At 34.0% G+C, this 26933-nt stretch overlaps 1 protein-coding gene and 1 non-coding gene across 3 annotated transcripts in view; one reads left to right on the plus strand and one right to left on the minus strand.

The window, feature by feature from the left end:
- FSTL5 (follistatin like 5) overlaps nt 1-26933 on the minus strand; it is an 838269-nt gene that overhangs the window by 103343 nt on the left and 707993 nt on the right. For both annotated transcript variants that reach the window (XM_037830939.1, XM_037830938.1), the window contains one exon: nt 6398-6547. In XM_037830939.1, coding sequence (XP_037686867.1) covers nt 6398-6547 — 150 coding nt within the window. The remainder of the gene's footprint in view (nt 1-6397; nt 6548-26933) is intronic.
- On the plus strand, nt 12292-12430 carry LOC119530736. Its single transcript, XR_005216119.1, has one exon. It is a non-coding gene; the product is annotated as a U4 spliceosomal RNA (small nuclear RNA).

The following is a 26933-nucleotide window of genomic DNA, read 5'->3' on the forward strand; positions in this document are numbered from 1 at the left end:
GAAAACATACAGACTATAACCCAGCAAAAGGATAAGAAAGATAGATAACGTAAGATAGCAACATTTCTGTGAACTTGTTCCTACTATCCTCACCAGAAATTAACAAACCATAGCCATTCCTGGGCATTCCCAGAACGTTAAATTTACCCACGATAACTTATCTGTTCTTACCAGGTTATCATTCTCCCTTCACTAATTGCTCTTTATTGCTAGGTCCCCTACATTCTACATTATAAAACATTTATTTTACATTTTTTCAATGTTCATTAGGGTAGCATATAATACTTCTCTTTTTGTGCCTGGCTTATTTCACTCAGCATTATGTCTTCAAGGTCCATTAAGGTAGTATCAAGACAAATATAATGGTGTGATAGTTTGCTCAGCAGTTAGTAGATTTACAGAATTCAGTATCCAAAGAGGTAGACAGACTGAAATAATACGCAGTTGCAGCGAAAAGAGTTTAGAGTAATTAAAAGACAGCAAATTTTAATTTTTTAAAATAGAAACTTGAAAGTTTAATGAAATGTATCTAATATTCTAAGTTGATATTTATAGTTAACCAGTCTTCAAGTCAGAAAGAATACTAGACAGAATGTACCTGGTATAGAAGTTCTTATTTCATAAACTAAGGCATTCTCTAAATTTTTATAGAATAGACTATTGCAGAATGGCCCAAATATTCACAGCTGTTACTTCACTCTTCCCCAAGGGAGGTATTCAATATCCCCCATAATTCAAGGCTTTTTCTTTTTATTGACAGAAAGGTGTTACTCAAATCCATCATATACTTTTCCAGAACTGTGTGAGCAACCCTCATAGCATACTATTATTTCTGCCTTTTTGCTCCCAGGATTAAATTCCCATGTCTTCCTTACAATAGGAATATATATTATATGTTGTTTTTGGTGCCTCCCATACTCCCTATAAATGGAGGGCAGCAATAGAAAGTGAGACAATAAGGCTGATAGATAGTGACATGAGATAGGGCATAACACGAGAGAGAAAGCTAAAACTTGTCTTTGATAGTGACATATCTGAGAATATATGGAAACTTTGAAAAAACCTCCAATTATTGTGGCAGTTCTAAGCTGGCTTCTTAGATTGCTATCACTGAGCCTTAAATTCTCAGGACATTTGGCATCCCCATCCTAAGGGAGGGAGTGGGAATAAAACAGAAAGTTAACTACTAAGTCAATGAAGATTCAGATTTTTCATTTACTAGATCTCTTTAAATTGCCTGTTAAAACACTGCTTTAAAGTTTGGTAGAATATTCACTCCTAAAACTACCTGGGACAGAATTTCTTTTTTCAGCATTCCTAAATCCATTTATTTAATTAATCATGAAACTATTCCTTTTTATATTTTCCTGGCTACATGCTATACAGTTAAATTTTCTCTTTAATTTGTCTCTTTCAACTAAGTTTTAAAGTTTACTAGCATGATTTTTCCTTAATATTTTTATAGTCACTTTATACTTTCAGTTAGGAGTAAAATTATATCTTTAAAAAAATTCTAATCATGTTAGTTTTGACTTTTGTCCTTCTTCTTTGCTAAAATTCCCAAAGAACCATCTATTTTATTAATCTTTTCAAAATAAATCATTTAGCTTTTACAGATTGATTCTGTTGCATGTTTATATTTATATCTTTATACTGTTCTTTCTTCATTCTTTTGTATTATTCTTATTTTCTTCAACTAAATTCTAAAGTTGACTGTTAAATATTTTATTTTACTTTTATCATTTTAGTTAAGGTAGAAACATTCAGTCAAAACATAGCCTTACTGGGATCCAACATATTTAGTCAAGTTTATCAATGATTTTAAAAAATTTATGTTTGTGTTCTTGATAGTTAGCTTAACATTGTCATCAGAGAAAACATGAAATCATTTCATCAATATTTCTTGAGACTTAATTTATAGCCTAACATGATCATTTTTATTAAATGTTTCATTTTGGTAATATTATTTCTTTCTCTTCTGGTGTCAAATGTTGCTATTGAGAAATGTGCCGCCCTTCTAATAATAATTCCTCTATTATTTATGCCTGAATTATTTAATACATTCACTTTGCTTGATGTTTGGTTGTGTCACTTCAAGTCACTTAAGTTTGTTTAGATGTGTATTTTTAATAGACTATTTTTAGAGCAGTTTTAGGTTAACAGAAAAACTGTACAGAAATTACAGAGTTCACATATAGTTTTACCTAATTTGAACATGTTGTATTAATGTTGTAGCTTTGTTACAATTGCTGAACCAATACTGTTACATTATTATTAACCAAGATCCATAGTTGTGGAGACACGGAGGGTTTCCTGGCTTGATAGGCTATACAGCGGGGCCACTTCCTAGCCTCGGAAGCCTGAAGGCAGGCACCAGGCTGGGGGAAGGCCAAAAGCCTTGCGTGCCTGAAGGCAGGCAGCAATTTAGATAAGGCAATAGTCACTGGGCTCTTGCTGGGCTCCTTCCCTGTTCCTGTCTCCTGCTCCTGCTGTCTCCCGTCTAGCCCCAAAGAAATTGTCCCTTGAGATCAAAGACATGTAATCACACCTTATGGCTTTAGAAAAAATATACCCTCCCTGAAATACCTGAAAACAGTCACGTAGGAGACTACCTTGTATGCTATAAAAACCTGTAGAAATGAGTAGAATAAAACTTTCTTTTGCATGAACACAGAGACGGGGTTGGCTCCCTTCTTTCAAACACAGTTTTACCTTAGGGTGTGTATCTGTTTTTCTGTCTGGATTTCATTATCCTTCCTAAATTTAGAATTTCAAATCTTAAAACAATTAAATGACCTTCGTATGCATTTTGAGCTAAATATTGACTTTTGCCTTTATTCTATTATCTAATTCTGGAATTATTATTGCAAACTTGACAGGGTTTATCTCAACTTCTAATTTATATTTTCCTTCTCTTTACCTCTTTGCACAGTATTCTGAGTAATTACATCAGTAATTAATCTTCCTTCACTTTTGCTTAAATTGTTATTTAACATATAACTGCAATTTTAATTTCAATAGTTAACTTTTCATTTTTGGAAGATACATTTGGCCCTTTTTCAAATACAAGTCTTTATTTCAGCAATGCAAGGTCAGTTTAAATTTTGAAGTTAAAGTCATAAACAACATGATAATCAATGTAGAAATATAGAAAAAAACTCAATATGGTGAAGATGTCACATCTCGTTAATTTTATCATTAGTTTAGCGAATCCTAGTCATAGAAACTGACAGCTGATACTTACACATGCTGTTTTTGAAAATGTGAAATAATATAACCATTTAAAAAATTATCTGGAAAAGATAAACTCCCCCCCACACACAGACATACCCTTTAACACATTTGATTTCACATTTCCACTCTTTGACTCCTAGATATATAATCAAAGCATTTTAAGAACATACACACCAAAATAAGGTTTACACCAATGTTCATAGTAGCATTATTCATTATAGTTCAAATCTAGATACACTTTAAACGTGTCAATAGTGGAATAGATAAAGTTTGGTATATTCAAATAATCAACTTATCTATAGCAATGAAGAAAGAAAAACATGAACAATAGCTACATACAAATAATATGATCTCACAATCATAATGCAGAGCAAAAGGAGCCAAATACAAAAGGTGAATACTATTTCCACTTCTGTAATATTAAAAAAAGTAATTCTTAATTTTGGTGATAGAAATATTTGTGCAAGTATTGAGTAAGACAAGCAATAAAAATAGTATTTTAATAACAAGATCATAAGGAGAACCCATTTGGGCTGGGGTCCAATTTTCTAACCTATAAAATCTTAGCATTAGATTCAAAGCTGAGAATTCCCACATTCATGAATGTATAATAATAGGATTTTTAATGTTTTACCCATTATGTAATTTCTTTTACATTCTCTTGATATTTTATAATAATGATAGGCACTTTGAAAAATAATATAATTTATGTGGTTATTACCAAAGCATTGGCCCATTCATTATTGATATTCTCTATTAATTTTAAATTTGACATCATTGTCTGAAGGTGAAAGTTATATGAATAATAAGTGGTGTTAGCATCACTCACTTTTGAATATCTATTAGGTAATATATATTCAGTGGGTGTAGTTCTCAAATTTGAGTATACTCTCTAATTTGAAAACAGAATTTAAACTCCAGCCAGATTTTTCCTGAAACATACTTCTAGGTTTCTCCTGCTGGAAAAAGAGTTTTGATGACACCAAACTGAATGCCTGTAATTTGTTGACCTATGTTGCAGCTGAAATAAAAATAAGACCTACCTAGCCAAAAGCCAGTGTTCTCAAAGAAGCATATAAGATAAAATATATAGTGCAGTTCATTCTCATATTAGATATGGTGCCATTAGATTGGGTGTCCATGGTAAATGTGTAACCCGGGAGGCACTAGAGTTTCCTAGTGAACAGGTAGCTATTCACCCTTTTACTTATGATTGTACTGTTCATTCTCATATTATAAACTGAACTATTACACTGATCATCCACTGTAGATTTGTAAACTTAGAGACAGCAGAGTTCTCTAATAGAAACAAGTTTCTTTCTTTCATTTGTGATCCCAAACATATTTCAAAATAGGCAGTCAATAAATGTATACAGGATGAGTAGATGGATGAATTCACATGAAGTTTTTAAGGTTTTTGGAATGGGCAGCACTAATTTGAACTATTTAGCACTTTAGAGGGTTTAGCCCCTTTCTTTCTAGTCAAGATTAGAGGTACTAACAGCTACTTCAGGAGTCTACTTCAGACTTACATTGATAAAAAAAAAAAGTTATCTATAATAGTAAAGAATGTTCAGGTTCCGGTGTCTCTTAGAAATATTGATATTAAATATGTATATATAAACATGCATATAGCATTCCCATGCACAGGCTGCTATAAATGCTGTATATTCATATAATCCTCATCACAACTTTATGAGATACATACACACAGAAATGCCATTTAATGCAGATTGTACATATCTCATAAAGCTATTGTTCCGGTTTGCTAGAGGAGTTGTCATGCAAAACGTCAGAAATGAATTGGCTTTTATAAAGGGGATTTATTAAGTTTTATGAATTTATAGTTCTAAGGCCATAAAAGTGTCCAAACTAAGGCATCAACAAGAGGATACCTTCACTGAAGAAAGGCCAATGGCATCCGGAACACCTCTGTCAGCTAGGAAGGCATGTGGCTGGACTCTGCTGGTCCTTCGCTCCTGTGTTCTGGTTTCAAAATGGTTTTCTCCAAAATATCTCTGGGCTTGTATCTCTTAGCTTCTTTCTCTCAGTTCTTGTTCATTTTTGCTTGTTCTCCCAGGGCATTTCTCTCTAAGCATCCGGGGGTCCTCTGTTAGCTTCTCCAGGGCAAATTCTGGCCTTCACCTCTTAGCTTAGCATCTCCAAATGTGCTTCTGTCTGCATCTCCAAGCATCTCCAAGCGTCAGCAAGCATCTGTGTTGACTCTTGAGTGCTCTTAAGTAATCCAGTGAATCAATCAAGACCTACCCTGAGTGGGTGAGGTCCACACATCCATTGAAATAATTTAATCAAAGGTACCACCACAGTTGGGTGAGTCACATCTCCATGGAAACACTCAATTAAGAGGTTCCACCCAACAAGATTGGGTTAAAAGATCATGACTTTTGTGGGGGACATAAGATATCCAAACCAGCACAGCTATTTTAAGTTTATTTCCTCTGAGCTGAGGAATAATAGACCATAATAGTCCAGGGCCCAGAAACTGGAGTCCAGCTGTTTAGGAGCAAATAGTGCTCTTCCACTTGGTAGTTGTGAAACTAGGTTTGAGTAAATTGTCCAAGTTGCACAGCCTTGAGTTAAGCAGAACTAAAACACTTGGTGGCTCAAACCAGATTTATTAACTCAGAGAATCATAAAAATGCAATGATGGTAATGTTTATTGGAGATTCTTCCTCTATCATTGACCTCTGTCCAATTACTTGTTTTATTACTATCTATTAAAGCCTATTAAGTTATAATTATCTAATGAAGCCTAATAATATCTCTACTTTCGTTGAAGATAAAATGAGAAATATTTAATTTTGATTCTGGTGCTGTAATTTAGAATATTTTAACTTGCTTCTGACTAGTCTTCTTCTTGCAACTCTGTGGGTGTTAGTGTAAATCTTGTCAGTTTAATATTCTGATGTGCTAATAAATCTAATTTTGAAACCAAAAATATTTAAAATGCCTATTTAATCCATTAGAATCAAGAAGCACAATGAAATAGAGTTCACAGCAAACAAATGTTTTCCAGTGTCTCATATAATAAAATTAGTTATCAATGACAATTAAATTACAATACACTAATTACTTGGTAAGATTATTGCATTAACTTAAATTTTTTAAAATGTTTATTTTCAAAAGTAGTAATTGTTAGTACCTGAACAACTTTTTGGGACTGTACATCAACAATAAGGACTCTGTCCAAAGTCGGCTGTGCTACATAAATGAACTTGTCTTTGACATTTACAGCTGAGGCCCACACACATTTCTGAATTTCATCTCCTTCAGCTTTAGGACAGACTTCATCCTATAATTTAGGAAAGATAAAATGAAATGAATATCTTAAATCATAACATAGACTCTACAATATTGTGGGTAAAATTAATGTTTGGTACTTTGCTACTTTCAGCATCCAAAGTAAAAATAAAAATTAAAAAGTTAAATAAAATAAAATAGTACAGTATATGCTGCACTCATTAAGTGTGGATAAAAATCAATGCAAATAATGTCACATTAAAATACATTCCATGTTTTTAATTATTTACTTTTCTAGTGAAATGTAGGCATTTCATTAGTTACCATTTGTTTTTAATTCAGTAACTCAGAAATACAAATGATATCCAGTGTTATTCATCAAATTCCCCAGTCTCTTTAGCTTCTTTTACAGATAACAAATGTCACCGTGAAGTATATTTTGAGCATCCTATAACACAGATGGCTACCTCCATGAAACACACATTGTGGTGCCAGAGCATCAAAATATTTTTCAAAAAATGACCAAATCCCTTTGAAATGACCGAAGAAATCTTTTAATTTACTGTTAATCAGATGTTTAGAGAAATTAATGTATAACAAGGTGTTATTTATAATTTATTTTTTTCACTTTGGTATTTAATCTATCAACTTGGTGAGTATCAACACCCAACTTTACAAAATCCTTTAATCTACCAAAGGCTTGTTTTCTTGTTCTGTTAACTGAAAACTGCCTTCAGGTGGAAGATTCTATGGATTGTGCCAGATAACCATAAATGGGGGAAAATACCCATTGTTTCCTCCTTTCCTGTATTTTAGTCAATAAAGGAATGTTGAAGGAACAAGAAAGCCTCTCAGATTCATGCAGGGAGACATACCACAAGTAGAAGCAAGTTAGAAACACCATTTAACTCAATATTTTGGGTTTCAGATTTTTCTTCTATTCACTAGACTATTGGTTCGGTACTTCGCTCAGTTTACTCACAGAAAGAAAGATTAATAAGGAGATTTGCTGATCTACGAAAAGTGTTTCTTAAATTATCTTTCTTAATTTTTAAAATTTCATCTAAGATAAGACTTAAAGTGCTTTTCTTTCACAATCCTTGAGGATGTCTTTGCTCTTCTCCATGAAGGACCCACAATCAACTGATGAAGGAAAAAATATAGATCAATGTTGTCATGTTCTATCCTTTGTTTCATGTGTAGCCACTAACAAAAAATGAAGGCCAGATGAGGTGAAGCCACTAGCTAAGTAGTTTAAAGGTAGAGATAAGTTTTTATCAATACCAGGTCTGGAATAAAGTATGAGAGAGAATGATATTGCTATCTGGAAATAAGACCTGTGGGAAAAATGACAGCAGAAAGTAAAAATTGAGAAGACACAGAGTTAAACAACAAAACAACAGGAGCAATAACAATAAAAACCTAAGCAGTGTTTCACTTCCTCCTGGTTTATTTCAAGGAACTGTGTTCAAAGTGGGAATGGTGCAATATGTAAGCAACATTTTAAATAAAATACAATGATAAACACTCCAGTGTTTCACTTGTTTTATTATTAAGACCGAAGTCCAATTTCATAGATTTGCATACTTCATTTACTACCTCAAACTAAATTAGAATACTCTTTTCTCTCTAGTTCTATGTACTCTTTAGCAGGGATCTCATTCACCATTTGCTTAAAAAATGCATTAAAAAACAAACAATACAGCCTCTATCAACACCGCTGAGCATATCTTCTCATAAGAAGGGAATACCTGACAATAACATTTGATATTTAGTCATTAAATGAAATTCCTCAATAATATCACCCTTCTCTGACAACAAAAATGTTGTATTTTCTGTTTGGCAAAATTTGGAAAACAATGTAAAACCAGAGGACTTTGGAATGAGGCGTGGACTATGTTGTCTGACATTTACGCTGTTCAAACTTACCATCTAAATCTGGGAGGATCTGCAGTGTCCATTACATTTCTCTTATTGTTGTTTTCACAAACCTGAGCCCAGTCCTGGGTGCAAGTCCCACGGCTCAGGGAAGCACACTGTGCAAGGGGACTGGTTTGGTACCTCCTCCCGCAGCCTGGCAGCCCTAGCCTCACCCTTGGCCCCAGCAGGATCTGGGGTTGACAGACACTAATTCTTTACACTGCACTGGGCACCTCCGTAGAAGCCCCAGGCCGACCGACCGCTGTCTCTAGGTGGAGAGCAGGGGCTGGGCGAGTAAGCCTCCCCAGATTCCCAGTAAGGGCAAGCGGGCCAGGGACTGACATTTTTTGTTTGCTCCAGAAGATCATGGAAGCGAAGGCTTTTCCCACCCACTGAAAGTCAGTGAGAAAAATAGCACACAGGGAGCAAAAGTGGGTGCCTATGCCACCTCAGTTAGGGTTAGACAGCACAAGAACCCCTCCAGGGCCTACCCTCTGCAACCCAGTCCATTACTTTTAATATAAGTCCAACAGTTGCCAGGTTCAGCCAAACCACCAGGAGCATATAGACTGCTAGTGTTTGCCTCTGAACATTGCAAGGTCCTTCTGGACTTCTAAGACATAGACAAGGGAAGTAGGCACTTATTGTATGGATATTGCTGTGGGTTGAATTGTGTCACACAAAAAAGATATTTTGAAGCCCTAATCCCCAGTACATCCCCATGCAACATACACTCATACATATGTAACAATGGCCCTTATTAGGAAACAGGGTCATTGCAAATCAAATTAGTTAAGATAAGGTCATAGTGGAGTAGGGTGGCTTCTTAAACCAATATGATTGGATTATAAGAAGGGAAGAAGAGACAAAGACACATAGGTCCAGGGAAGAGCTGCCTCTATGATAAACGAGGCAGAGACTGAAGAGCTGTAGCTGCAAGTCGAGGAACACCAAGGATTGCAGAAAACACCCAAAGCTGTAACAGGCAAAAAATGTTTCTCCCCTACAGGTTTCAGGTAGAACATGGCCCTCCTGACACCTTGATTTTAGACATCTAGCCTCCAGAACAGGGAGACAAGTATCTGTTGTTTTAAGCCCAAGTACACTAATGGGGATGCTTCAGGTAATTTGGAAGTTATGAAATCAATTCCATTACATGCAATGTAGCATAAACATTATGCAATGACTGCCAGTGGGGTCAACCGTGGTGTTATCATGGCACCTTCAGGAAAGGAGCACAAAACCAAAGACAGATGTGTATCCTAAGCACATGCCCAGAATATAGTGCTGTAATTGCAGTCATCAATTCCTACTGAAACATTATTTTCTATGTCAAACCTTTTTCTTCAGAAGTATACTGAATGTCCTGACAAGACTCTATTTTGCTAGAAACAAATAGCATATGAAATATGTGCGTGAGGGGCTGGAAGAGGTGGGGAAAATATGAGACCTGAGGTTGATGAAAGGCTCTGAATATAGGAAAATTGTTTACAAATTCTTCGCTGCTGTGTAAAAGCTACCAACAAAACCTGCCAAAATAATGGAGAGAGTGAGAGACCTGACACAACTGTCAACCAAACGACCGCTGAACCAGGAGCAATTTCCCACCCCTTTGTGTGCTACAAAACTATTCAACAGTAAAATAAACTGCTGTGTTGGGAATTACTTTCTATTTGCATGCTATCCCCATAAGATATCCCTGACCAGATTTAAAATCATTTTTACAAAGCCATTAAAAGTTTCCTGACAGTCGCCCTGAATTTTCTTTGCTTCACTTTATGCCATTATTGTTGATTATAGTCTATTAAGTCCCATTTTACAATAGCACTCATTTTTTTTTTTTTCAGATTACTTGGATTAATATTTATTTCCATGGCTGGGAGTTGTACAGGATTTTTTTTTCACATGCATTAGGCATTTAATGGGATAAAAGAGAGGTGAAAAAAAGTCAGAGGTACAAAATAAGATTAAGATAATACATACTGATGAGGAAAATTGTCAGGAATTATGTCAAAGGGTATCATTAACTCACTTTTTATAGAAATATATACTAGTACTTAGAGTGAGAGAGAGTAGTAAGGTATTAAAACTAATGAGGATGAGTGTCAAAAAGAAAAAAACAATTCAAGCTCACAATTACAACTTATCTAATTCCCTTCAGATCATTTCCACAGTTAATCATACATTTCCTGTGTATGTATTGTCCTCTTCCAGAATTTTAAAGAAGTACAAGATATATGAATACTGCTTGTGGAAGTTTTAATTAGCAATTAAAATGGTATCTAATTTCCTAAACACAAGTAGGTTGAACAGGGGAGTTCATATATCTTCTACTATGTCTTCTACTATGACATTACCATTTTTATTTATTTTACTGATACCTGTTGAAAATACTTTTCCCTCCCAGTGCAAAATCCTATTTCTCCTTCCTCTTCCTCTTCATAGAAAGACCTGCTACACATTTCCTTTATAACTTTGATTATCTCTCCAAGCATTCAAATATGCACATTTCCCCCTAAATTTAAAAACAAATGATATAAACAACTTTAATTCATCTGTTTTCTCTTCCAGTCATCCATCAAATTCTCTCCAGACTTTTGAACAAGCTGTCTAGAATTTTACTTCCATTTACTGGCCTTTCACTCTAAATTGCTCTTGTTTTGAAATGGCTTTCATGATCTTAGCTATCACAAAATAGATATCTTAAAATCCACCAGTTTCCTCAGAATTTCCAATGATTAGTCTTCAGCTCATGACAGGAAGCATAAATTAAGAACTGAGTATGCAAAGGGAATTGTACAAAGCTGTGTTTGGAAATAAAACCATACATATGATAGAGGCCTGATCTCAAGTTGCTTGTAATTTCTGCTGTATTTGACTGTTTCAGACACTTGGTTCTTCTGGAAATGTTCTCCTTTCACTCTTCTAAGGCAAGGATCAGCAAACAATGGCCTTTGACCCACTGCCTTTTTCAGTATGGTCTTGCAGCTAGAGAATGTTTTTGCATTTTTTAATCATTGAAAAAATCAAAAGTATACTATTCCATGATGTGAAAATATTATATTTAACATTATATTTAAACATTGTATTTAAATATTTGTTAAACATTGTCTATTTAATATTGTCTATGAATACTTTCATGATCTAATTAGAGACAGGGATCACATGGTCTACAAGGCCTAAGATCTTTACCTTCTGGTCCTTTACAGAAAAAGTCTGCTGACTCCTGTTCTGGGACACTTTACTACTCTAATTTTCCTTTTGATTCTATTAGTTAAATTCTGTCTGCTGATGGGGTTTTCTATTCTTTCTCCTCCTTAATCATGGTTTCCTTAAAGCCATGACTCAGACTCTAGTTTCCTGCTCTGTTGCCATAACATTGCATTCATTCTGATTGACATATTATTATCATGGTAAGATGAAACCCATAAATTAATCTCGGCTTTGCCATTCACAAGTCCTTCCTCCTTCAATGTCTTTTCAGAAAACTTTCTGAATGGATAATTTGAAATAAAGATACATTAAAATAAATCTGTTATAATGAAGGAAAGATCAAGTGCAATCCAAAAATAACCAGAGATATCAAAGAAAAGGTAAAATAGATACACACAGACATACTCAAAGATAGATAGGTAGGTAAGTAGATAGATAGACAGATATAGATAGATAATACAGATAGATTGATCAATCAATAGGTAGATAGATGATCTATAATAAATAACAGAGATAGAGTTATATTGGCATTATAATAAGGATTGATTTATATTAGGAGAGTTAAAAAATGTAACAACATTATAAAGTAACAGAAAGACTACTTGGTATTACATTAACAAAGAATAACTGACAATGAAAATCATTTATAAAACTGTATGTAAAAGCTTTGCACAGTGGCAGTATCATAGCCAATGAGGGTTATCAGAGGTGTAATTATTGCTAATTGAAAATTTTTTCCAAAACCCCACCATGACAACTTGAAATACAGTCAGCTTTGGCAATTTTTGAGTCTCCACAGAGACTGAGAAAAAAACAAACTATATATAAAACATAAGTATATTTGATGCATAAAATACTCCATCTTTTAGAAAAAAATGTACAGTTATCTAAAGAATGACAGGCAGGCCTAAGAAGCTGGTGAACAAAAATACTGAAAAGGCAGGCTATATAAAGAAAATATCTGATTCTCTACAAATCTGGATTAAAAACCATTATGTAATTTAGACAGATGTGGATGAAAACCAACTAGCTTTGGTATTATCAACAAAGCAGAATTGCTATAAAGCAAACAAGGTGACTGGGGAGTATGCACCCATTTTGGGCACAAGTTTAAGTAGCAACATGGATCCCCCCAAGGGCTGGTTTATGGACTCCCTTAGGAGAGGTACTGAATGAGAACATTCCTTGAGTCAAAGAAGTGAAAAGAGGGCTTGGTGTTTCCCTAACTAGGTAAATCCTTTAAGTTTGAGAACATGTAGAGATATTGCAGGCCTAGTTCTCTAAATTAGCTGCTCACTAGGTATTGAAAATAAACTGGTTTTGGTAGTTTGACATTGTTTCTCCTTCTCTGCTTCTCTGCCAATCAGGTTCCTGAGACCAGAAGGAGAGTTTTCTCCCTTGGCAGCGTTTGGTGATTGAATTGGGATTTTTGTGCTCTTTACTGCCAATTGCTCCAAGTAATGTAAGGCCAGAAATAATGCATAAGATTGCCTCATAAGGAAGAGGAAGAATTATCAACACCACCCTTTCTATTCACTTTGGACTTTCCTTCAAATATTCTTCCCTAGTGCCTCTCTTATATTAATAATAATAATGATAATAATTAATATTATTCAAAATGTACAACTGTAATCTGCATTGCTCTCCAACAAATGCCCTGTCTTCTAGCAGTTACTTTTTTCTTTGATATTTCAGTAAAAAACATTATTTTTCCCAGCTATGAACAGTACATCATTCTATGAATTAAATTATTTTCATTCTGTATTTGGCAACCACATTGCCAGTCCCTCCATGTAGCATTCCTAACTGCTATGGGTTTTACTGATTTTCCTCCATCTGAAATTTCATAGCATTTATATTTTGTGCCATGCAATTTATCATTTTATCATAAATTACCATCTTCAATTAAAAGATTAGCCTTTGCTATTCTTATATTTCTGCATTCTAGCATGATGGTGAAGAAACAATATTTGCTCAGGAAACACTTGTTTAAATGTCATTTAGAATAGTCACCCCCGAAAATCAAGAAATATACATTCCTCAATCATGAAGTTAAATATCATGCCTTGTCATCCATTGTTATTGAGAAGGTGAATTTCAGAGCAGCACTATTCAAAATGTGATCTGTGGATTACTTAGTCATCATAATATTATCACCAGCTGAAATGAGCAGAGAAATGAAAAATAACCATTTAGAACATATATACCAATTCGACATTGCCACAATATCCATGGGTGTGATCAGTGGAACTAGCTCCTTGAACAGGAATTAGACCTGTTTGGGCATTGTCAACCTGGACTGGAGGATTGAATGTGATGAAAACTACCTACTTGTTAAAAAAAAATTGACTGAGAAACATATTTTCCCATATATGAATTAAGAAACACTATGTTGGGTATTCTTTTGTTTGGAATCCCCCTCCCCCAACACACCCCACTGTTTTCTTTCTCCCTTTCTTTCTTTTAAATACTTTTTTAATCCAAAGCTGGCACAATCTGAGTCTATCGCAGTCAATGGTCAAGGGAATAGTGAGTAATGGCACAACTGAAAAATAGCGTTCATTTTATCATATGTAATATAGAACGTACATAATTGATCAATAAGGGTTTGTGCATTTTGTCATAAATCAAAGCAAATAAAACAAGGATGTTTATGATGGTATTCTCAGGATATTTTTCATAACCAATTAGAAATGCATAATTTCAGGCTAAGCTACCTGTGACCACACTAATTTTAATGTGTTCCCTTTATCTTGTTTTGAAATATTAAAAAAAAAGTGTCCTTACAGTAAAGCATTAAACAATTTAATATCAACAAATATTCCCCTTATTTGATGGTTTTTAACTGCATTGAAGTTAGTGCATTTCATCAATTTTTAATCAAAATCACTGCCTATAACCCAAGCAACACAAATGGTTTTGTAAAATTAGACATATTAGATTTATCACACTCTATTTGCCATTTCATTTAGTAAAATGTTCATAAACAGCCTGGCTCATTTTGCTGAACATGTAGGTTGTCATGACAATTTGGAGCTTTCTTTGCCTTATTTTGGGGGTATATTGGTACACTGTCTTGCAGAATTATTTTATTTGTAGGATATCAAAGGTACAAAGGCTACATTACAGAAAAGTTCACCGTTTCTTTTAATATAAGTTTGTATTTGTTTCTTTCAGTGATAAAATGAAAATGTAGTTGATGACACTAAAGACTGGTTTATCTTTAGAGGTTAAGAATACAGGATTTGGGGTCAAACAGATGGAAATGGAATGTCCAGCTTAACACTTACATTAGTGGAGTAAATACTCCTTCTAAGACTCATTTTTCTCATTGGTAATGTGGATGTAATAACACTATCTCACCGGGTTATTGAAAGGATTGAATGAGATGATATTTGAAAAGGGCAAGTGATCAATAAATGTTATCTGTTATTTTCATACAGAAAATTCTCTATGAGCTACATTTCATGAAAAAAAATGCAACAGTCTACATATTTTTGATATAAACTTGTTTCTAATTTTTCAAAATTGTTTTTACAAAAGGTTCTTTGTGGACATTTGAGAATTTAAAGGAGTTACTCTAAGAATAGCACGATTGTTGCATATCTTGCCAGGAGAAATGAATTTTTTTCCATTCTGTCTGTCATTTGCCAATTCAGTGACACTGATCAGATAACTTTACATTTCTAGTTTTCTCATTTAGAAACTGAGAAGATTAAATTAAGATTTTGCCAATTATTTTCATAAAAGAAAATTATTTCTATTCTGCTTAAAAGGAAAATGGTGGACTGGTTTAGAAAAATATTGAATTAGATTAGAATACATGATTTAAAAAATAAATTTGGGGGGGGGTTTAAATTTCAAATGCCTGTAGAAAGAAGAGAAAAATCTCTGACATTGCGAAATCTATATTCACTAATATTAATATGATCAGAAAACACAGAAATGAAGTCTGTGGAAATAAAATTGCTAGTTTATAAGACTCTTTCAATGATGACTAGTTGGATTAATTTACATGGTGCTTCAAACTCCCTACATTGTAATTGAGTAAATTAAAATATTTATTATATTACAGATCCAAAAGATAAAAGCTAAACAAAATTAAACTTTTAAGGATGAAAAAGTCAAAGAATTTCAATGACATGGAACATTAGAAGAGGTGTAAGTATTTTATATTTTATTTTCTCCTTAAAATGTTCATCTCTCTTTTTAGTAGCGGCAACTGAGTTCTAATAATGCACAGTTTAAAGATTTGTATTTTGGGGAGACATGAGCTGAGGAGCAAGACAGATTATTGATTACCTTCCTAAGTATGCATAAGTAGCCCTTCCCTAAGAATATCTCTATCTTGTAACTACGTTAAAAATGTTGGCCCAGCAGCACAAATTGTGTTAATTTTCTAAGTTGGGGATTTGCATTGGGTTCAGTATGGTGTAAAACATTATAAGCAACTGAACTTATTTTCTACTGCATGTATATCTCACAATGCTTTTATCACCATGTCCTTTTAGCTTAGTTTTTCTGTCTTATATTGTCCAGCCCAGAAAAGCCTTAAGCAAAGACAGGCTTAACAGTTGTTGTTAAGATTGTTACTGACTGAGAAAAATTTACTCTGAAGGGTAGTATATTTATTTTCCAAAAAAATTGTAAGGTTGCTAGAATTAATTACATGCATTTCTAGTTTCAAACTTTATTGTAGTTCACACCTAAATTTGCTCCACATAGGAATGAGTAAAATGAATATTATTACATTTAACCATTTAGGTTAATGTTTAAAAAATCATTTTGATGTAATTTATATAATTTACTGGGTAATTATTACTGTAAATGACCTTATATTCAATTTCTCACATTTATGTGATAGAAAGATACTGGGAAAAAAATGTATATGTGTTTTGCTATGTTTTTATGAATTAAATAAAACCAGGAAAAGAGACTCATTTATTTTTTAAATCATCTTTTGTAAACCTTTAGATATAAGTGTTCCTTTAAAAGATTAATTTTGCACTGAAGCTACCTTCTTTCTTCTTTTCAAATGGAAGAGATACGGATAAATGGTACATTTTATTTAACTTATCTTTCTAAAACTAGATGCTTATTAACATATTGTGCATAGAATTACATTTTGTCTTGCATCTTTTTTACTGATAAATTAGATGGAGGTTCTGCAACACTATCCAATTCAGAAAAATTATTCAGGATAAGAATGTGAAAACAATATTGAGTTAGAATTCACAACAGCCTTTGTGATTTAGTTCAAAACAAATCCTTAAAAATGTATACTAATGACATAATCAGATATGCTATAATCTCATTCCATATTTAAATATTCCTAAATATTTCAAAAGTGAGCTATCAGAAATAAGATATTTTTGTGAAATTAGATTAGTCAATAATTGCATGTTGAAAGTTACAGTGTGAGTAGGTGCTTTTTTAGTAAAAATGATACTAGACATATAGATTTCAAATACGCTATGCTCATTCTCCTCTGTCCATATCATAGGGAGTAAATTATTCATTTTAAAATAGAGGTGAGAGAGGATTTTGAAAAGATGGCAGAGCAGGGTACTCCACCACCCAGTCATCACCAAAACTTCTACTAAACAGGCAGGAACTGTCTGAAACAACTGTTTTCAAATTCTGGAGTCCAGAAGAACACCTTACAGCATCCAGGAAGAGCAGAAGGAAAAGCCTGAAAAATTATGGTAAAGAACAGTAAATTGCTCTCTCTGCAAGACAGATACCAGCACACATTCCCCTCCAGCAGCAGCTGGCAGCAGGCAGCCCTGGAGTCCAGCCCCTGGCTAGTTTGCTGGTAACAGAAAGGGACACAAAAATTCTCTTCCCCAAGACCAAGGGTGGGCATGGCTGAGCACTGTTCAAGGCTTTTAAGTAGAGAAAATGGATTGCTTGGGCTTGCTGAGGATCAGCTCTGAAGGCAGCCTTTATTTCAACTTGTGCCAGATGGAGTTGGGGGAAGGGCATTGTAGACTTAGAGATGCCGAGGTTCTTGAGGGCTGTGGGGGACAGTTAGTTGCATTTGTTGGGCAGACCAGGAAAGCTCAACTTTGGAGACACAAAATAGCTCCTGTCCTCTTCCAGATCCCCTCCCCAGGGCACTCTGGAGCTGCTCTGCACTCTCTCCGTGGGTCCTTGGCCTTGTTTCAGCTTGGAAATACTGACTTGGGAAAGTCCTTGTCCTTTAGACAAAAGCAGCTTGAGACAATGAGAGGAGTTTCAGAAACTATAGTGAGTGGAGACACTGGTCCAAAGGATTGCCAGCTGCAAACACTCAGGAGGGCAGGTCTGTCTTTTGGAAACAGAGGGGACACTAAACTTCTGTAAACAGGGGAACTCCAAAACAACTAACAAGAAAAACCGAAAACAAGACACAGGGCCAGAAAGACAGAGAAACTGCATTTACCTTGGGCAAATCTTCCTGATAAGAGAGCTGAAGCCCAAGAAAATCTGTCTCATCAGCAGATGGTTGCAAAATCAACAGACATACCAAATAAATCTGAGAGTTAAGATTTGAATACATTTGAAAGAATAGTGTGCAACAGAAGAGAAAGACATACAAAGAAACAGAAAATGATGGCCATTCAAATGAAGAGGATAAAAATACAGAAAACGCCAATGAAGAAGGGAATGTGGACATACCAAACAAAGCCTTTTAAAAACATGATCTTAGAAGTGCTCAAGGAGTTGAAGGAAAATACAGAAAAAGAACTAAAGGACATCAGGAAAACAAAGAATGAACAATATGAAAATCATAGTAAAGAAATAGAAACTTTAAAAAGGAACTCTAAAAGAGTTACACTCTGTAGGAAGTGCCTGATTGTAAGGGGTGTCACGATGGGCAGAGTGGAGCTTCTGAGGTCTGCTCTGAGCTTTGGATCCAGGGCAGTTTTGCAGAACACTGATATCTATGGAATCAGATATGGACATCATTTAAAGAGACCCATGGACCATTCATGGACAAAAACAGGAGTCAATTTGATTTGTGGCATTCAAATCATAGCACTTTGGGAGAGAAGGCTTTGAAGCTGGGTCCAGGCTCATCCCTGGGAGTCGTGTCCCACATTGCCAGCATCACGTACCACATTTTTGAAGACCATGGCTCACCACCATGATGCATTCAAGATTTGAGTTTGAATAACCTCATCAAGACTTAGATCCTCTTCAAAAGCTTCAAGTTTCATCTGCATTAAAATTCTCCATTGAACCTTCTCACAAAAGTAAAAGCTTTTAGGGACTATGATTTATTAATAAATTCCATTTTATATCCTTTCATCTGACTTCTTTTCAATTTCCTTGGTCATAGGGTCTTTCAAGTTGCTTATGTTCCTTTAGACTAGAAGTAAAGGAATCGTGCTTTCCAAATAATACATGTTCTCTGGCCATAAGTTTTCATTAGTAGAGAAGTATAAACATGGCATGGTAAGTTTAGAATCAGATCTTTCTTGTGTCCTACGATAGACTTATTGAGTCAACAAAAAAGTAAACAAGTATGAAGTAAATATACTTGAGTTCAGACTATAGTCTCAGAGGCTGTGTTCCTTAGAGAAAAGAGCCTTATGATTTTTATTTTGTCTCTGCTTCTTGCTATGAATGTGATAACTGAGAAAGTCACTCTAAACTTTACTTCATCTATAAAATAAATCTGACAATATTTTCCCTGCCTACCTCTCAGGGCTGTTGTGAGAATCAAATGAATTAGAGTAAATAAAAGAGACTTTTACATAAAATATGTGATGCAGAAATCTGGTCCTGTTACATAATTGTAAGTAATTTCCCTCAGTTATTGGCCCTGGGAAGGGAGGTAGGGGATTTAAGCACGCTGAAAGCTTGCACTATGCCCAGGCTGGATACATGGTAACAAGGCTGTGTTAAAATTTGTTTTCTCTGGGTGCATATAATACTATTGTAGGCTAATTATAAGAAAGAAGACTATCAAATTCCATTAAATTATAAGTTAGCATTGATAACACATTAGTGCTCCAGAGACCATATGGATTGTAACATATTAGTAGTTTGTAACACATGTTACTAAGTTATGATCAGTATTTTTTAAATGAAAGAGCGCAGAATATTTCACTGTGTATCGCACATGACAAGGGTAAATGGGTAAATGTTGTCATATGTATATATATATATATATATATATATATATATATATGAATGAATGTGACTGTATTTGTATTTGTGTATTAGGTCATTAAATAAATGTATTTTTCCTATTTAAAAAAAAAGGAATGAAAGAGTTAGACAGTAGATTGGAGCAGCAAAAGAATCACTGTACGTGATAAGAAAATTGAAATGATTCAGACTGAAGATCAGAAAGAAAAAGGATTTAAAAAAGAGTGAAGACTGCCAAAGAGACCTGTGGGACACCATCAAACATAGCAATGCATGCACTATAGGAGCTGCATAAAGAGAAGAAAGACAGAAAGGGGCAGAAGGAATAGACAAAGAAATAATGACAGAGAACTTCCCAAACTTAGCAAAAGACAGGAATATGCACTTCCAAAAAGCTCAGAGAACAACAAACAGGATAAACACGAAGAAAAATACACCCCATCATATACTGATCACAATATCAAATGCAAAAGACAAGGAGAGAGAAGTGAAAGCTGCAAGAGAAAAGCAGCATGTTACATACAAGGGAGTCCCAATTGGGCCAAGTGGCAATTTCTCATCAGAAACCATGGAGGCAAGAGTGCAGTGGACTGAAATATCTAAAGTGCTGAAAGAAAACAAATGCCAGCCAAGAATTTTATATTCCATGAGAATCTCTTTCAAAAATGAGGGAGAGATTAAGCTATTCTCAGATGAACAAAGCTGAGGAAGTACATCAGCATAAGAACTGTCCTACAAGCAATGCTAAAGGGAGTTCTTCTGACTTAAATGAAAGGACACTAGACTGTGGTTCAAGGCAGCATAAAGAAATAAAGACCTGTGGTAAAGGTAACCATTTAGATAATTACAAATGCCAGAATCATTTTATTGTACTGTTTGTTATATAACTCTGAAAAATATAACCAGATAGAAATGAGAAGCTACTCAATATTGTACAACACAATCAAATAAATGTAAAAGTCAGCATTAATGGAAGTGAGAGACAAAGAAGGTATAAGACTTAGAAATGCTAAATACTAAAATGGCAGAAGAAAGTCCCGTATTATCAGTAGTGACTTTAAATGTAAATGAATTAAACTTTCCAGTCAAAACACAGAGATTCACAGGATAGATAAAAAACAAGACCTTCCTATATGCTGTCTTCAAGAGATTCATCTTAAATTCAAAGACACAAACTTGCTGAAAGTGTAAGGATGAGAAAAAAAAAAATACCATGCAAATAGTAATCAGTAGTAACCAAAGGAGGGCTGAGATTGATAGGTTAATTTAAAAAAAAAAGTAGGTTTCAAAAACAGTGACAAAGGACAAAGACAGTCATTATATCTGATAAGGGGACAATTTAATAAGAGATGTAACAATTATAAATATAAATGCATCTACAATTCTGCAGAAGCCCATAACAAAGCCCAATCCATCTGTGTTCCACAGTTTGCAGTTCTCATTTTGTCTGTAATCTCTGGAGTTACTGCTGCCTTTGGTCCCATTGAAAATAAAGCTTCTATTAAAAAATCTTCTCTTAGCCATGTTCTATTCTATGGTGCCCCCATTCATAAACCCCATAATCTATTGTCAGAGGAACAGAGAGATTAATACTGCTCTAGGCAAAAAGTTCACAGATATTTTGTGTTCTTTCACAGAGTTTTACTTGATTAAAAATTCTTAAAAAAATATATATATGCATCTAACAGCAGAGCACCAAAATATATGAAGCAAATACTGACAGATCCAAAGGGAGAAATTAATGGTTCTACATTTAATAGTAAGAGACTTTAAAACACCACTTTCATTAATGGATAGAACATCTAGTCAGAAGATCAGTAAGGAAGTACAGGATGCGAGTGATATATACTTAACAAACTAGATCTAACAGACATATATAGAAAACTGCACCCAATGAAAACAGAATACAAATTCTTCTCGAGTGCACATGGAGCATTCTCCAGGATAGACCACATGCTGGGTCAGAAAACATGTCTCAACAAATCAAAAAATATTGAAATCATGCAATGTATATTCTCTGACCATAAAGGAATGAAGCTAGAAACCAAAGCAGAATAACAGGATAACAGAAGAAGTGGAAAATTCACAAATATTTGGAAATCAAACAACATACTCTTAAATAGCCAAAGGGTGCAAAGAAAATCACAAGCAAAATTAGTAAATATCATGAGGCAAAGGAAAATAAGAATACAATATATCAAAACTTATGGGATGCTGTGAAGGCAATGCTGATAGGGAAATTTAGGGCTTTTAATACTTATATAAAAAAGAAGAAAGATTTCATATCAGAGACCTATCCTCAAAAAGAACAAAGACTTCATATCAGAGACCTATCCTCAAAATTGAGACAAACTAGTAAAAGAGCAAACTAAACCCAAAGTGAACAGAAGAAAGGAAATAACAAATTAGAATGGAGGCAAATGAAATAGAAAAAAAAATAAGACCCATATAGAGAATCTACAAACCAAAAGTTGTTTCTTTGAAAAGATCAATAAAATTGGCATACCTTTAGCTAACTGACAAAGAAAAAGACAGTGGATACAAACAACAAAATTAGAAATGAAAGGGGTGTATTACTACCAACTTCACTGAAATAAAAAGGAATATAAGAAGATACCATGAAGAAACATATGTCAATAAATTAGATAACTTAGATGAAATAGACAAATTCTTAAAAGCACACAAACTACCTACATTGACTCAAGAAGAAATAGAAGGTCTCAACGAATCAATTACTACTAGTAAAGAGTTTGAATCAGTCATCAAAAAAGCTCCCAGCAAACAAAAATCCTGAGACCAGATGACTTCAAAGAGAAATTCTACCAAACATTCCAAGTAGACTTCAGTCTAAGTCTGCACAATTCTCCCAAAACTTTGAAGAGGAGAGAACACTCCTTAACTCATTCTACAAAGTCAACATCACCCTCATATCAATGCCAGATAAAGATAACACAAGAAAAGAAAACTACAGACTAATATCTCATATGAATATAAATGCAAATATTCAACAGACTACTAGAAAATGAAATCAAATAGCATAGTAACAGAATTACACACCATGATCAAGAGAATTTATTCCTAGCATGCAAGGTTGGTTCAACAAAATAAAATCAAATAATGTCATAAAATGCAGTGACAGAATAAAGGAAGAAAAACATCATGATCATCTCAATTGATGAGTAATAGGCATTTAATAAAATCCAGCACCCTTCTTGATACAACACCTAGAACTCTAGGAATAGAAGGATACTCCCTCAAGATGATAAAGGGAATATATGAAAATCCCTCAGCTAACATCCTACTTAATGGTGAAAGATGGAAAGCTTTCCCTCTAAGATCAGGAACAAAATAAGTATGCCCAATATCACCACTGGTATTCAACATTGTACTGGGAGTGCTTGCCAGATCAATTAGTCAAGAACAACAACAACAATAAAAGAAGCATCCAAATTAGAAAGGAAGAGGTAACACTTTCCCTATTTGCAGATGATATGATCTTGTATACAGAAAGTTCTGAAAAATCCTCAGCAAAGATCATAGAGCTAATAAGTAAATTCAGCAGAGTGGCAGAGTACAAGATCAATACTCCCAGATCAGTAGCATTTATATACATGAGCAATAAATAATAAGAATTAGAAACCAAAAAATTCCTTTCCCAATAGCATCTTAAAGAACCAAATACCTAGGAGTAAATTTAACCAAGGGTGTAAAGGACTTATACACTGAAAGCTACAAAACATTGATAAAAGAATTCAAAGGAGACCTAAATAAATGGAAGGTCTCTTTCTGCATTCATAGATTGGAAGTCTGAATATTAATTTCAAACCCACCCAAAGGAATTTATAGATTTAATGATCCCAAACAAAACTTGAACAATCTTCTTTGCAGAAATGGAAAAGACATTCATCAAATTTATTTGGAAATGTAAAGGGCCTCAAATATGTAAAGCCATATTGAAAAAGAATGAATTGAAGGACTCATACTTTCAGGTCTTAAAACTCATTACAAAGCCACAGTAATCAAAACAGTGTGGTACTGGAACAAGGACAGACATATAGACCAATGGAACAGAATTGGAAGCTAAGAAATCAACCATCACATTTATGACCAACTGATTTTTGACAAGGTGGCAAAGACTACTCAATTAGGGAAAATAGTCTCTTCATCAAATTGTGCTGGGAAAACTGCACAATTTGCAGTTTGAGTGGGTTTGCAAAAAAAAGAGAGAAGACCCGTACCTCACATCTTCTACAAAAATCAACTTAAAATGGATCAAAGATTTTAATATAAGAGCTAGAAATATCAAATTCCTACAATAACGTGTAGGGAAGCATCTTCAGGGCCTTTTGTTAGGCAATGGTTTCTTAGACTTTACACCCAAAGCACAGGCAATGAAAGAAAAAATAGATAAATGGGACCTCATCAAAATTAAAGTCTTTTGTGCCTTAAAGTACTTTAACATGAAAGTAAAATGACAAGTTACACAATGGGAGAAAATATTTGTAAACCACATATCCCATAAAGGATTAATACCCAGAATATATAAAGAAACCCTTTAACTTCACTCCAAAAAGACAATAAATAAGTAAATAAATAAATTTTAAAAATGGGCAGAAGACATGAATAGATATCTCTCCAATGAAGATATACTAAAGGTCAGAATGTCCACAAAAAGTTGCTCATCATCATTAGCCATCAGGGAAATGCAAATCAAAACTACAATGAGATGTAATTTCACACCCATTAGTGTGGCTGCTATTAAAAAAGAAAAGAACAGAAAATAATAAGTATTGGAGAGGATGTAGACAAATAAGAACACTCATTCATTGCTGATGGCAATGTAAAATGGTGCAGATGCTGTGGAAGACAGTGTATCATTTCCTCAGAAAGCTATGTATAGAACTACCATATGACCTGCCAATCTCACTGCTTGGTACATACCCAGAAAAATTGAAAGCAGGTGCTCAGACAGATATTTGCACACCATGTTCACAGTGGTATCATTCACAATTGCCAAAAGGTGGAAACAACCCAAATGTCCCTCAACCAGTGAATAGATAAATAAAATATATTTACTCACACACACACCCACAATGTAATATTATCCAACCATAAAAGGGAATGAAGTCCAAATACATGTGACAACATGAATGAACCTTAAAGAAAGTATGTTGAGTGAAATAAGCCAGACACAAAAGGACAAATCTTGCATGATCTCACTTATTTAAAACAATTAGAATAAGCAAGCTCTTAGAGTCAGAATCTAGAATATAGTTTAACATGGGGCAAAGTGGGGATGGGGAATGGGAATCTAAGGCTTAAAATGTACAGGGTTCCTATTGGAATGATGCAAATGTTTTGGTAGTGGATGGTGGTGATGGTAGCACAACACTGTGAGCATAATTAACAACACTGAAACATATATCTGAATATGATTAAAAAGGAAATATTAGATTGTATATATGGTAACAGAGTAAACATTTTATTTTCTTTTTATCCTAAGCTTTTTAAAAATTCTTTTATCTTTACAATGGAAATCTATTACTTTGAAAACAGAAATGGGTATATTTTTGTGAACAAATTGAATCATAGATCAGCATACTGTTTTTTAAGATCCATGAGATAAGATAGATTAATGTGATTTTGTATATCTCTAGTGAAAGGGTTTTCATGTTTATAGACATTTGTATCAATGATTTTTCTATCCAACTCTTCAATTTTACCCCTAAGAATTTCTATTGAAAAATCCAAATTATTGGAAATACATTTTTTTCCAAGGTCATGAATATACACTCAGAAATGAGTCATTTTCATTCATATGAAAATGTTTAAAAATTACGGCAAGAGATTGTCTAAGGCAAACATATAATTCTGGTCACATTCATCCAAACAACTTGGCTGGTTCTTATCAATAATCCTTGAAGAGGATGTATGCAATTTTAAATAAAGTGACTTGACCCAATTAATAGTGCTATGCAATTTTATTAGAGTGTGTTTGCAAATTTACAAGCTCCTCACTGTTTTTCCTTCCCAATGTTAAGCTTACCTACTTAAAAATCTCATGCAGACACAATGTGAACATTATGAAACAGTATGAGTTTTAATAAAAGATTAGAAGTCCTCTTTAAGTCTAGGATTTCAAAACCAATTTCATAAATTTATTTCCTTTAAGATCTACAGAGGAGTCTTCTGAAGAATAGCTAGAAGTAGTTTACATTATTCTCTTTAGAAAGCTCTTTGTAAGATATCATTGTAAACACAAAGGGACAAAATCTTAAAATTTTATCATTCTATGACTTTTGTAAGTTAAGAGACCCACTGAGAATAATAATAAGTGGGGAAACATTCAATCACCCCTCTGAAATACACAGTGGTAACTGAATTCAAAAGGTTGCTCAATGGATTAGCGGGGAAATTAATTGCTGGCATCTTTTAAAGGGGCTGGTGTTTTACTAAGTATTTTTGTGGACAGAATTTGGACAAATAATATTTATAATAGAAATGGAATGAAATGCTGAGAAGAAAAAACTGGAAGCATAACCATGGGAACCTATGAATGTCTTGAAGACTATATTACTTGAAATGAGGATATTTACCCTCATTTTCTTTACCAGGAAAGAAAGAAGTATGGGCTACAACATTTCCCCATTTTTAATTTGTTTCAAATTCTTTATACCTACATGTTTTACACACTATGGACAACCTGTTTCTATATATAAATTATGTACCAACATGTTTATATAACATTTACACACAAAAGTAAAATGTGATATGCAAAAATTCCAAACCTAGAAGTCAGACATTTTAGAGAGGAGGCACATCAGGGTTTCTGCAGAAATTATGTTCCCCTAAAGTTCACCATCATTTAAGTTCATGTTAAAACCAGAAATAGGACCTTCAATTTCCACTATATGACTATTGTTTTTCAGGTTCTTCTTAAGGAATACACAAGCATAGAAGGGGACTGGATTAAAAATATTTAAGATGAAAAGAGTGGTAGATCAGTATGGCACAACAGATAAAACCCAGAAGAGTGTAAGAGTTGGCAATGTTGGCAAAGTCAGTCATCCTTAAATATAATTTTAATCATTTTCCAAACTCACTTCTGATTAAGTCCTGAATCCTTAAGTCTGGAATAAAATTTTATTTGCTTTAGATGACAATAG

This window comes from Choloepus didactylus, chromosome 3, assembly GCF_015220235.1.
Source record: "Choloepus didactylus isolate mChoDid1 chromosome 3, mChoDid1.pri, whole genome shotgun sequence".
Lineage (NCBI taxonomy): Eukaryota > Metazoa > Chordata > Mammalia > Pilosa > Megalonychidae > Choloepus > Choloepus didactylus.